This window comes from Arachis duranensis, chromosome 10, assembly GCF_000817695.3.
Source record: "Arachis duranensis cultivar V14167 chromosome 10, aradu.V14167.gnm2.J7QH, whole genome shotgun sequence".
Classification (NCBI taxonomy): domain Eukaryota; kingdom Viridiplantae; phylum Streptophyta; class Magnoliopsida; order Fabales; family Fabaceae; genus Arachis; species Arachis duranensis.
Genome location: NC_029781.3, coordinates 68,963,708 through 68,977,911, shown reverse-complemented (window position 1 = coordinate 68,977,911; position 14,204 = coordinate 68,963,708). Strand labels below are relative to the sequence as shown.

The 14,204-nt window shown below is 35.8% G+C and overlaps 1 protein-coding gene, 1 long non-coding RNA gene and 1 pseudogene across 4 annotated transcripts; 2 read left to right on the top strand and 1 right to left on the bottom strand.

The window, feature by feature from the left end:
- The first annotated feature begins 2,683 nt into the window (after window positions 1-2,683).
- On the top strand, window positions 2,684-4,161 carry LOC107470146 (uncharacterized; annotated as a pseudogene).
- Window positions 4,162-4,292: 131 nt separating this feature from the next.
- Window positions 4,293-7,342, bottom strand: LOC107470145 (uncharacterized). 3 transcript variants are annotated; one of them, XM_016089535.3, is made up of 6 exons: window positions 6,994-7,342; window positions 6,246-6,729; window positions 5,779-6,112; window positions 5,514-5,612; window positions 5,287-5,407; window positions 4,293-5,013 (listed from the first exon to the last, which is right to left on the bottom strand). In XM_016089535.3, the coding sequence occupies exons 1-6, from the start codon at window positions 7,220-7,222 to the stop codon at window positions 4,799-4,801; spliced, it is 1,482 nt and encodes a 493-aa protein (XP_015945021.1). In that variant the 5' UTR covers window positions 7,223-7,342; the 3' UTR covers window positions 4,293-4,798. The 3 variants fall into 3 exon arrangements, with proteins under 3 accessions (XP_015945021.1, XP_015945022.1, XP_015945023.1); XM_016089536.3 differs by having other exon boundaries at window positions 6,246-6,724; window positions 6,994-7,217; XM_016089537.3 differs by having other exon boundaries at window positions 6,246-6,616; window positions 6,994-7,217.
- A 513-nt stretch (window positions 7,343-7,855) lies between these two features.
- Window positions 7,856-13,817, top strand: LOC110276003 (uncharacterized). Its single transcript, XR_002368346.2, has 3 exons — window positions 7,856-8,029; window positions 8,190-8,303; window positions 13,152-13,817. It is a non-coding gene; the product is annotated as an uncharacterized LOC110276003 (long non-coding RNA).
- Window positions 13,818-14,204: the final 387 nt, after the last annotated feature.

Genomic DNA, 14,204 nt, shown 5'->3' with positions numbered 1-14,204 from the left:
GACAGAGGATCAGCCCCTCCTTGTCGACACTCGCAAGCTCCGCATTGCTCTCTCTCACAGCGCCGTCGTTGTCTCCGTCTTCTGCAAGTCTCACCACGTTCTTGCCGCTGCTGATAGTGGTGACGATGAAAGTTTTGGGATGGACGATTTGGTTGAGTGTGTGACGCCGGTGACTCCTTCCGACGGTGAATTGGTGGGGTTTGGGCGTGCCGTTTCCGACTGCGGCCTCACTGCTTCAATATACGATGTCATGGTAACACCTGCAAAAATAAATTAAAAAGATGAGCTTTACCTGTTTGATAAAATGCCCATGCGCTGAGTTCGATGGCAATAAACACATAAAAGAGTTATAACATTGGGTTTTTGATTATTTGTTTTTTGGGTACTGGGTTAATTTGGTTAACATGTATATGAATAAACGTGGTTCAATGTCTCGCAGGTTATTCCATCCCTGAGGAGAATGGGAATTGGAAGGGTGATACTTAAAAGAATTGTGAGGTATGCAAGGCCAACAGGCCATTGTTCTTCTCATGATTTAGCATTTACTTTGCTGGTTCCTTACCTTGTTTTGTTACGGGCTTTCAACATGTACTCTCAATCCTGAAGCTTTTGCCATGTTGGAAATGTTGGTATAGAATTTCACTTCAATTCATGGTTGTCTTTTAGCATTTATGTTTTGATTACATTCACATGTCTTGGAGGTTGTGTACTTGTATATGCATTGGGTGCTGCGAAAAGATGAAAATAAGATACTTCTCTTTTCCCTTTTTTTTGGCCTAAACCTTGGGAAAAAAGAAAACATATGAAATTGGTTGTTAAAGACTTAAAAGTATGACGGTAATAATTTTACTTACTATATTTGGTTTACAGATCAATTATTATACGATAGTTAATATTGCATATTTTTGCAGAATGCTTATAAATAGAGAGGTTTATGACATAGCAGCCCTTTGCACCGAGAACGAGAGGTTTCAACTTTCCTCAACTCCTTCTAGAGTGCACAATCTTATTCCTTTGTGAATAGCAAGTTATGTCCTCAAATTTTTATGCAGGTTGTTTTTTAAGGCATGTGGATTTGGGGGTGACATTTTAGGCTCTACAACCATGATGTACACCAGAACTGCTTCATCTACTGCCGAGGAAGAACAGACCTTTACACGTGCGGGTAGAAAGCTATTGTTGATTCCCCCTCATAAGTCCTAAGGGACCATACGAGTCTTCAAGAACAACATGAACAGTGAGCAGAATCAGGACACACACTGCTCTACAAGAGGTTTGATAAATAGGTGTCCCCACTAAAAATTTGTAAATGCCAAATATACAAAAAATTGTTGCAGTTTCGTTGTAAATGTAGAAACATGATAAATGGATGAATACTCTCTTTTGTAGAACATCTGCATATAAACAGTCCTAACTTTCCAAAGTTCTTTATTTTTAATTTTTTATTTTTTGTATAGCAAATGGAGAATGGGCGGTTAGTCTAAAATTGGGAGTAATTGTGCCAATTGTGTTTGGTTTAATTATTAATTCTTATTTTTCAAATTTTAAAATCTGAAATTAAAAATATTAATAAATAATCTGATTTATAATTTTAATTTCATTTTTTTCCACTGTTTATATTATTTATTATTTTTATTGTCTTTATATACTTTTTCTTTTTCTATAAAAAGAATTTGGTTTTTTTATTTAAATTAAATAAATATAAAATTTATGAAAATACATAAAATATAGCATAATTACATAAATACACAATTAGTCACATGTTGGTTACTGAGAAAATTTCGAACATTTCGGAGCTTGATAGAATATGTGGGTATGAGCTTGATCATAGTGCTATGTCAGTTGGTTTGATTGTTAAGAATTCATGAGGCATTGAATGGGGTAAAGGAGGGTACATAAGGATGAAGAGAGGCATATGTGTTGGTCTAACTTGTTTTCGGTGAATTATTTTCTGGTGAGTATATTGTTTTCTTTAGGTTCCAATAGTATTTATATATTTATAAATAAAAATTTTAAATTTTTATTTTAATAATAAATAATAAATAAATTAAAAATTAATTGATAATTTTAAAAGAGGATTATATTTAATAAAATTGTTGTCTCTTAGATATTATTATCAATATTGTGTAATATTATTAGATTAATTTTATATTATATTGATACTGTCTTACCATACTAACATAGAAAATAACATTATTAAATTAAGTATATACGTAAGTGTAGCCAATTTATTTTTAAAGTCATTTTTTTTAATTAATTTTGCAGTACTTATAAATAACTAATACAACAATATAAGTATATTTGTTTTTATTGAATTAAATAAATTAATAATCATCTAAATTTTAAATAAAATACTTTTATAATTTTAAAATTTAAAATTATTTGAATTAAATTGGATAAGCACAGACTGGAGTCTTAATACTCGAAAAGTCGAAGTGTGTTCAATTTTCAGAATCTTTCCATAATATATTTGTAAATTTTATATTTATTTAATTTAAATAAAAAACCCAAAGAATTTGCATGTTAAAATTGTTTGTTAAGCAATCAAAAATAAGTTTATCAAATTAAAGTTGGCGTAAGTGATATGATCTTTACATGCGTACTTTTTACTTGTTCCCAATGTGTATACGTAAACAGATTCCTCTCTGCATGTGATGTGATGCACTTATCAGGAAATCAAGAGTCGGCAAAAGGGTACCCTGTAATGGAGCTTAGGAATAAGAATTTTCTCATCTCAAAGTAAAGCATGCACATTTTAAATACAGCTAAACGTGTCCATTTTCACCTCTCTTTTCTGAGCAACCCATATCTAAAGAAGTTTACAGGGGACAACATCCATTTCACATCTCATTATTTCTTCTCTGTGCACTCTATATGGGGATTACTTGGTTGGAGGTGTGCTTGATATCTGCTCATGGACTTCAGCATTCCACATCACTGTGGAAGCGTCAATGGTTTGCTGTTGGGTGGATTGATCATAACAGCAAATATTGCACCAAGGTTGATGATTCTGAGAATGGAAATCCTGTTTGGAGAACCATATTAACCATTCCTGTTGATGATTCGGTACCAAACTTCCAAGATTCGGCACTGAACGTGGAAGTTTACAGTATCGAGCCCATCTTCCTCATGGAAAAGCTTCATGGTTCAACAACGGTTGTTCTCAGAGAGTTTCTTGACAAGGAGGTAAAGAATTCTGAGGAGTCACAGCTAAGGCATGCGGAAGTTCGGAGCTACCAACTTCGTAAGAAGAATGCTAGCAAACCAAGAGGTTTCATTGATATTTCAATCCGTGTCCATGAGGTAAAAAAAGAACCAAAATCCCAGTCAGGTATGTGAATTATTTCACAACCCATAGACAAGGAAGAGTTTTTCATTTCAGCTTCACTATAGCTTCTTGTGCAATGATCTTTGGCTTCTCTTATTTCAGAAAGATCTTAATTCAATATACTCATGCAAAACATTAAGTTTTCCATTTTGTAGGTGGCAAAGGAGGAATGGTGCCCTTAAATGGTGGCAATAATACACACTTCTCCTCAAAGGGAGGATTAGGCCAAGCCTATCCGCAAAAACACCCTCAATATTCATACCATCAGGAAGAAAATCATGAAGAGAGAACCGTACCTGATTTCCATTCAATGCCATTCCCTGCTATAAACCATGCTGACCCATATGAGGGTGAACCGAGCTACGATGCTGTAGCTGGACAAAGCTATGAACAACTCGGAACTCAAACACCTCCACCACCACCCCAACTCTCAAATGTTGGTTATATTCCCACTTTTCTCACAAGAAATGATTGTCTGCCCCTAAGGTACACTGACATGCCACCACCAAGGAAACCTCCCGGTGGACCAACAACACTTGCAATGGAGTTAGGTGCTGGGACGTTAGCAGCCGGTGCTCTAATATTTGGTGATGATTTTATGTCAGGATTTGAAGTTTCTCCAGGCTTAGGGGATGATTATCTTATTAAAGAGATCAATCCTCCTTTCTGAACAATCATTAAGGGGTTATTTCATGTAATTTTATTTGGTTGTACATAGCTAAACAAGCAGGCCAAATGGCCATTCCATCAGGATTGTAAATAAATTTTACATTATTGGGATCAACTCTGTTAAAAATAGTGCTGACTGTCATTCATAATAATGAAAGTTCATTTATTGAAGTTTCTCTTAGTAACGGGGGATGTTTTCTCTCAGAAAGAAGTTGCTAAACTGCCGCTGTTTAGAATTCATTTCAAAATGAAATAGATAATTTGGCTAATGCTCGTTATTTGTTAATGCTAAGTCTTGTCAAATCCGAGGAGCCACTTATATTTGGCTCACCGGTCATATGGTATAAACGAAGATCATTCAGAAAGACAAACACAGTGAAGATTTATTCGCAGGCTAGAACCTATGAATCAAGATCCTCTAAAGTGAGAAAGTTAGTAAAATGGTAAAGTAAGGAGTTAATCACTCTTAAATTAAGATAGTGGGTCACATATTTCATGAAAGTTACAAAATCAATAGTGATTAATCCCTCACTTTATCACTTTACCATTTTCTTCACTTTAGAAGATCCAAATTCAGAACGTATAATGGAATATGAACTCATAACTTGTTGCTTTTTGGAATTTTTCCACTTCCAAGCCTTTACTAGCCGCTAGAATGAGGTGACCATGCTTGAGAACTTAAATAAGAGCATGCATCATTGCTCCTTCGATAAATCTTTATTCGTCTGTTTAACTGCCTTTGGTGTTTGCTCAAGATGGATCTTGTGTGAAAGTAAAGTACGAAGCCAAGTAGTTGAATTTTCAAGTTATAGTTTGTAGATACTGCTCATTTGAATCAGTCACTAATCGCTTTAGGAAATTTTCAACAATTGAAATAAACTCCTCCACCTTTTCTTCGTGGGGCAAATGACCGCACTGCTTAATTATGGCAAACGATGCTCCTGGTATAACGTGCGAAAGTCTCTCAGCATTCCATGAAGGAACTAGCCGGTCCGTATCTCCGGTGACAATCAGTACTGCTCATCCAAACAGTTCATTCATCAGTTATATTTTTAATATCCAACTCATGGTTTTGTCAACTATGTAGCAGGGTAGGCATATGATTCAAACTAGAAATAAAATATGTACCAATTCATTTGCCTGGTTTACAGAATATCTCTATCAATATTGATAGGCACATAACAGCTATATTCTATCAAAGTCAACTACATCATGATCCAGATATTATCTTTGAGGACTAAACTAGGCAAATGAAAATGGAAATAATACAATAGGACTAGTGACCTAACCTGGACATGAGATGTCATTAAGTCTTTGAGAAAGTGATGGCTTTGTCTTGGATTCCTCATCCAGAAGCATTGCTGCAGTGAATTCAACCAGTGCCTTATCCCAATCCTTAATCCTCAATGGCTGCATTCATCGCCAGCAACCAAATGAGCACGACTATTGAGGTTAGGGGGAAAAGAAAAGACAACAATGGCAGATTAAGAAATACGAAAATCCCCAGTGAGATTACCTTCGTATAACCACTAAGGACATCATCGGAGACCTGCTTTGGATCATACCATGCATTTCGAACAGCAGAAGTACCAAACTTATTAATTGCCATTCTTACCTGAGATTCATGAAATGAAAAGGAAAAGGCCATTTGATAGGCAATTAGACCAGTGACAATGATAAATTACTGTTAGAGTCTGTTTTAAAGGATTGCATCGACAAGGGTCGCATGGCACAAATGTAACAAAGATGGCATTGAATTTGCCATAAACAAAGTTTATTACCAGCATTATAGCTACAGAAGAACGCAGGATAGCTGATAAAAATTTCCTATACAGGGAGTTAAGCATATTTATCATCCCTCTCATCATCTTTGCTATTGCATTTGCAATGAACTTGGCAAAGTTGAACAACATGTTGTAAAACTCAAGAATTGGATTTTGACTGACAGCATTGCTCTCTTCTTTCATTTGGTTGTCTTGTCTTGATGGATTTTCTTTAACAATCTTGGGCTTAGTAAGTGGCGCAAAAATTGCCGGAGCAACAAGGATCAGAGCAGCAACACGTTCGGGGGCTTCAAAATACGTATTAACTGCCACAAGTGAACCAGCCGAGTGCCTGACAATAAATATATGTGAATTTTATTTGGCTAGAATGCATTAATATTATTCGATGTTAAAGAAATGGAAGAAATCAACCTGATATATCAGAAAACAAAGCAACTTGACAACATAAAAGAATATTCACATACCCTACTAAAATTGCCTTCTCAGCGTTCAACATATCAAGAAAGTACAACGTAACAAGCACTGAGAATGCCATTGAGTATGGATTTAGAGGTTTTGCATCTCCTTTTCCCGAAGAAAGATGTTTGGATAAATTCAGCCTTGATGTCAATCCAAATGCTGGCCTATCAAAAGCAAGAACTTTTGAACCAGTAACCTCTGCCAAAGGCTTCATGACTTGTTTCCAAGAGAAAACCGAGGCTCCGAAACCGTGCAACAGAATCATGGGGAAACCAGGCTTCTTGATTTGATGAGAAACACCATGATTCTGGAATGCACTCTGAGATTGAGATTCAGCAGCATCCTGTATCTTGTGGTGAATTTCAACTCCTTGGAACTGACAAAAACAACTATCATTATCAGCTAAGAGCTTTGGGTCCATTAGTTCGTCCTGATCTAGACCAGCTATACCCTCCTTTTTCTTCTTCACTCCCACATCCAAAAACTGCTCTGAAGACATGTGATTCACTTCAACACAAACTCAATCACAAATAATAATTTGTCCACAACAAAATAATCCTGATAACTAAGTTTTCCCTTAATGCTGGGAACCAAACCAATGCTTAAGTAGAGAAGGGGAAGGAATTTGAAAATTGACCATTGAAAATTCTACTCAAATAATAGGAAAGGAGAAAATAAACTCGCAATATGCAAAATAGGACATAGAAGTTCGATGAAGGGAAAGTAAAAGATGATGGCGAGAATATTCAGCACCTGAACCGCCAAAGGAAGGAGATGAAGAAGCAGAAGAAGCAACAACGAAGGTACAGTCACGATGATGATGATGATGAGTTGCATAATTTGGAGCGAAGACGGCCAATTTTAGAGGAGAAGCACCATGGTTGTTATGTATACGCAAAAAATATGAATGTGTAGAGTTAAGAGTAGGAATTGAAGGGGCAAGAAACCCCAATTGCCCACAAAAGACTCCAACTTTCATCATTGTTTACTCATTCGGTGTTTCTCCCTCTGATGGGTTTTGGACCCTTCAACTTCTTGTTCCTCCCTGCTGCTCTTTGAATTCTCAGTACTTACTACAAAGACCTTAAGCTTGGAGTGCTTTAATGTCCTTGCATAAACGGATAATGTAACCCCCAACTGTCATTTCTTTATTGGTTTAATTACTTTCTTAGTAAAATAATTTTATCGAATTTTTAATTAAATCTTTATTAATTATTGTTTTTGAAAAAATATAATACTTCTAAATTATTTGCTTCTAAAATATTTTATAATTTATATCATAAAAAATAGTTAATAAAGACAAAATTAAATTTTTTATTAAATATATATATTCAACTATAAATTTTTAAACTATAAAAAATGTAATAAATTAAGCCAAGCTTTTCTATGATATTTTGTTTTTCTTGTAATTTTTCTTAGCAAAAATAAGATTTTATCTGATAAAATAATAGTCTAATAAAACATTAACATAATTAAAGGAAAGCTAAAAAATAAAATGCAGTTGAGACTTATCACCTCTAATAATACAGAGAAATAAACAACGTTAATAAGAAAAAGAAAAAAGTTTAAAATCATACTCCTCCACCGAAAATATTCATTGATTTCGATTTTTTCAAATCAGCCAGAGTAAAGCACTTCCTTTTTATTCCGATGCAGCCTTTTCAATGATTTTGCAGTTTCAGTCCACCATTTCTAAATGGGATCATCAACACCCATTACAGACATTACTCCATGGATTCCTACCAACCTCCAAGTGTCTTCAACTTCTGGACAACTAAGTAAATAGTGGGTAATTATTTCTTTCCTTTGGTAACATCTTGGGCAAGAAACATCTTTTACTCCTGTTCTTTGAAAAATTTATTGATTTAACCGAAAGTTCATCATGCATCACTTTCTAGACAAAGACCTTCACTTTAACCAGGCATTGTAAGTTCTAAATTGAATTTCAGAGGTTCAGATTTCGACAACGGTTTGGCAACTGCTCTATTGGGAGATGGAAGAACAGATAAGCTATGTCATATGCACTAGAGACTGAATAGCAACCTGACTTCTCTCTTGACCAAGTAAGCATGTCTTCCCGTTCTTCAATTTTCGTCTGCATAATTGTTGTTAAGATATCTGAGCTGAACAATTCATGTATTAATTCTTGGTTCTATTGTCTGTTCTGATTAATTAATTGTGAAACTCTCTAATGTATGTTTGATTACTATTCTAACTGTCTCTGTGAATGAAATTGTACTCTTTTATCCACGGTCTTCATATATATTGATTAGATCTCCTCTACCTAATTTTTAGAGAAGTCCTTTCTCCAAAACTTTTCTACCCTCTAGTAAACTCCTCCAAGCCTAAGATAGGTTGTTTCCCACAGTAGCTTTCATGAAAGTTGAATATTTGAAATACTTATTTTAAGCACTTTGAATATCAATGAGTGAGGCTTTGTAACAAGTCTCCAGCCTTGTTTTCTAGCATAGCTAGGTTGTAAGCTTTCAGGTCCTTAAAACCAAGTCCCCCCTCCCACTTCTTCTCCTTGGAAATAATATCCCATCTAAATCACTGTAGCCATCTGATAGCTTAAAACAGCTTAGTGAGTACAGAGGTATAGTAGTTGCTATAGTCATAATCAATACTTCTCTCCCACTAACTAATAATAAGCCTCTTTTTCAATGCTAAAGCTTCTTTACAACTTTATCCTTGATATAGCTGAATGTGATAGTTTTAAATCTATGTATTGTAGCTGGTAACCCAAGATACTTGTGTTGGACGCCAACTGGTGCAGAATTTATAACCACAAACTAACTAGCAAGTGCACCGGGTCGTACTAAGTAGTACCTCGAGTGAATGAGGGTCGATCTTACGAGGATTGATGGATTAAGCAACAATGATTAAGTAATTTACTTAGTTAGACAAACAGAAAATAGTGTTTTGAGCGTTCAAAAATATTAACAGTAAATTCAGAATATCAGAAAAGCAAACAGTAAACAAGTTGTGAATAATATATGGAGAAACAGTTAAGGTTTCAGAGTTATCTATTTTCCGGATTGACTTTCTTACTAACTATTTTAATCATGCAAGATTTAATTCATGGTAAACTTTATGTGACTAAACTCTAATTCCTTAGACCTTTTTAGTCTCCTCTAAAATTCATCAACCGCCAATTTCTTGGTCACTTAATTCCAATTATTAGAGAGTGAAGTTCAATTCTAGTTTATATGCCACATAAATCCTAATTACCCAAATATAAGAGGATTATATGACACGTATCCCGTTAAGTCCAGATAATTAGAAATTTAGGAGAATATATTTTCAAACTGTCAAGTAAAGAGCTTTTCCAAGTTATACAAGAACTCAATTGGAACCAAGGTCATACTTCCGTTCCACCTGGATTCATAAAATAAAGAACGAAAACAATTCTTAAATTATAAATCAGTACATGAATTAAAATAAAAAAGTAATAGTATCAATTCATACAATAGACAAAGCTCCTAACTTTAACAGTGGAGGTTTAGTTGCTCATGGTTCAGAGAGAAAATTAGGATTTAGAAAAACTGTAAATTGCGGAATGAGGTAGTAAAATATATTTCCTTTTATATCTAATCCTAATTAATGTAAAATATATTTCCTAAAACTAAAATAATATCTTTTTCTAATTATAAATAAAATAAAAGTTTAATCCAAAATAAATAAAGATTTTCGCAAGCCTTCAGGTGGAGCATGGGGACCATATGATTCATTCAGGCCCACGTTGAACTTGAAAAATCTCAATTTCAGCGTAGATGAGACAGTGGCTTCTTCATTGGTTTTCTTTTGAGTCTACACTGAACTTGGATTAACCCAAGTTCAGCGTGGGGTGATATGCGCATTCTCCTTTGGAGTTTCTTCAAGCTGGCGCTAAACTTGGAGATCTTCAAGTTCAGTGTGGAGGAGGCCGAATCAAATGGAAGAAAAGGGTATACTATTATATATCGTTGGAGAACTCTAAAAGTTATCTTTTCAATGCCGCTAAAATCACATCAATTGGACCTTTGTAGCTCAAGTTATTTCTATTTGAGTGCAAGGAGATAGGGGTTGACAGCATGATTCGCTTTCTTTCTTTTCTGCTACAAAACTCTGTCAAATCTATCCGAATGCTACCTAAAATAAACAGAAATTATACATAACTCAAAGTAGCATTCATAGTGGCTAAAATATATTAAATATTGATTAAACTTAGCAACTCAAGTGCAAATTAACTAGGAAAAGATAGAGAAGATGCTCACGCATCACCAACATTAGGGACCTATAGCAATGCTGCCAAGTCTGCTCGAACTGCCTCAGGGGTATTCTTGCTAAAAAAACTGTTAATTTTTGTAGGTTAACTACTTGTCCACTTACTTCACTGTATACTTGTAAGATATTCATGATGTTCTGCCAATCCTAGTTGTTTGCTTTGCTAAAAAATATGGAATCATATGCGAAAAAAAGATGGGAAATAGAGGAGCAGCGACTATTGAGTCTCAGACCAGTAATAACATCACTCTGTTCTCTTTTGTGGAGCAAATGGGTTAAGCCTTCTGCACAAAGAATAAAAAGATAGGGAGATAGAAGGTCGCCTTGGTGCAACCCTTTCCGCGATCTAAACAAATCACGTTGTTGACCATCTACAATAACAAAGTATGAGACTGTAGTCACACATTCTCTAATCCATCCAATCCATCCTTAATAAAACCCCAATTGCTTCAACAGCTCCCAAACAAACATCCATTCTACCTTATTGTACGCCTTGTTCATATCCAGTTTCACTGCGATGTCATAACTACCCTAACTTTTGTTTTTCAAAAAGTGCATAAACTTATGTGCAATTAGAACATTGTTGCTAATTAAACGACCTTGAACAAAAGTACTTTGGTTAGCCCTAATAACCTTATTCATTAATGGATGCATCCTATGAATCAGTACTTTAGAGATAATTTTGTAGAAACCAGTACTTAGGCTAATCGGCCTTACTTGATTCATAGAAGTTGTATTTGGGACCTTTGGTATTAGAGATATTTGAGTGTGGTTAAAAGATTTAAGCAATCTTCCTCCTGAAAAGAAACTCCTAACAGCCTTGACCTCTTCAAAACCAGTGATGTCCCAATAGAATTGATAGACTTGGAACTAAAACCATCATCCCCTAGCCCTGAGAAAGGATTAATGGAGAAAGTTGCCTCCTTAACCTCTTTTTCGATAACCGGATGAGTGAGCCTGAAGTTTATATGCCTATCCACCTTTTTCTTCTTGCCGTCCAGTTCTTCGGAAGGATCTTTAGGATTTGAGGTAGAGAATAGCTGCTGAAAATAGTTCTGAGCAATATCTGAGATGCCTACAGGGTCAGATTTGAAGTTTCCTTCACTGTCTTCCAATCTGAGAATTCTATTTTGTCTGTTTCGAGTTTAAGTTCTCACATGGAAAAATTTGGTGTTTTGGTCACCCCAATTAAGCCATTGAACCTGTGACTTTCCCTTCTAGTATCTCTCTTCCTTTTCATAAGCATCAACAAGTTCTTCCTCCATTCTTCTTAACTCCTCTTTATTTACTTTGTCATTCTTGTTCTCCTCCTCCTCAATTTTTTGTCGAAGGTCTATGATGAGTTTGCCAGAGTTTTGGTTAGAATTCTTTTGCCATTCTACCATACGATGTCTACATTGTTTTAACTTCTAGTGTAGTTTAAACATCGGTGATCCCACAACCTCCAATTCCCAAACCTCCTTTTCTATCCTCCTTATCTTTTCCTTTTCGCACTATCTCTCTTCAAATCTGAACTTGCACTTCTGTTGTCTCATATCCACATCAGAACTTAGTAATAGGGGTCTATGGTCTGACCCAGTGTGCTCCAAATGTTGAATTGAAGCTTGTGGGTATGCTGACCTTAGTTGCATCGAAACTACACATCTATCCAACCTCTCTCGGATCAAGTTTGGACCGAACTGCTTGTTACACCATGTGAATTTCGGCTCTTCAAACCCCAAATCTACCATCTGCCCTCTATTAACAAAATTGTTGAAATTTTCTATCAAGGCTGCTGATTTTGTCCGACCACTCTCTTTCTCATGAAAGGCTAAAATAGCATTGAAATCACCTATTACAAAAAAAATTCTCATCTGCATAATGAACCATCTCTAGGATTTCTTCGTATTGACCTGGTCTCACATTATCATAACAACTCAGATGCACTATAAAGCATTCCACTCTTTTTGCAGTTATTGTTCTTTCCACCTAAAGTGGATAAAAATTCATTATGTTGTTGAATTGTTACCCAAGCTATACTTTTCCAAGCCAACATAATCCCCCTGCAACTCCAATGGGCTCTACACAATGAAATTGTCAAAGTCAACCTTCTTACATTATCTTTCCACATGCGAAGTAACATTTTTTTATTTCAGATAAAAACATTATTTCAGGGGAATGGGATTTACAAATCCTTTTAATGCTGTGAACCGTCATTGAATTTTTCAAACTTCGACAGTTCTACGCCATTATCTTCATGAGTTATTGGGTGCCTTTTGTTGGGTGCCACCCTTCCCCATAGTCAAACTTATATCAGCATAGTAGCATGGTTTCTTCAAACTCATAACATCACCTTCATCATCTGATCTCCTTTTACTACCTGCCACAGTTTTGTTAACAATGCCTTTTCTAGCTAGTTGCTTGAGTTTCGGCTTCCTAAACCCTCTAGTTTTACCTCTTGTTCTAGTTCCTATTGAAAATAATTCCTTAGAAAGCGATAGTTGGATAACCCCCTGATGAGCGGATAATTTATACGCTTTTTGGCATTATTTTTATATAATTTTTAGTATGATTTAGCTAGTTTTTAGTATATTTTTATTAGTTTTTAAGCAAAATTCACATTTTTGGACTTTACTATGAGTTTGTGTGTTTTTCTGTGATTTCAGGTATTTTCTGGCTGAAATCGAGGGACCCGAGCAAAAATCTGATTCAGAGGCTGACAAAGGACTGCAGATGCTGTTGGATTCTGACCTCCCTGCACTTGAAGTGAATTTTCTAGAGCTACAGAACTCTAAATGACGCGCTCTTAATTGCGTTGGAAAGTAGAAATCCAGAGCTTTTCCGCAATATATAATAGTCCACACTTTACACGAGTTTTGACGACGTAAAATGGCGTCAAAATGCCAACTCTCTGCCCTTTTTTGGCGTCAAAACGTCAAAACTGGCATAAAAGTTGGAGTTAAACGCCCAAACTGGCACCAAAGCTGGTGTTTAACTCCAAGGAAGACCTCTACACGTGAAAGCTTCAATGCTCAGCCCAAGCACACACCAAGTGGGCCTGGAAGTGGATTTCTGCATCACTTACTTATTTCCGTAAACCCTAGTAACCAGTTTAGTATAAATAGAACTTTTTACTATTGTATTTTTATCTTGGAATCTTGGCATCTATCTTTGATCAGTTTATGCGATCTTAGACATTGGGGGCTAGCCTCACGGCCATGCCTAGACCTTGTTCTTATGTATTTTCAATGGTGGAGTTTCTACAGACCATAGATTAAGGTGTGGAGCTCTGTTGTTCCTCGAGTATTAATGCAAAGTACTATTATTTTCTATTCAATTCATGCTTATTCTCATTCTAAGATATTCACTTGCACTTCAACATGATGAATGTGATGATCTGTGACACTCATCATTATTCTCAACCTATGAACGCGTGCCTGACAACCACTTCCGTTCTACCTTAGATCGAGCGTATATCTCTTAGCCTCCATTCCGAAAGATCGGAGTCTTCGTGGTATAAGCTAGAATTATTGGTGGCCATTCCTGAGATCCGGAAAGTCTAAACTTTGTCTATGGTATTCCGAATAGGATATGGGAAGGGATGACTGTGACGAGCTTCAAACTCGCGAGTGTTGGGCGTAGTGACAGATGCAAAAGGATCACTGGATTCTATTCCAACATGATCGAGAACCGACAGATGATTAGCCGTGCGATGATAG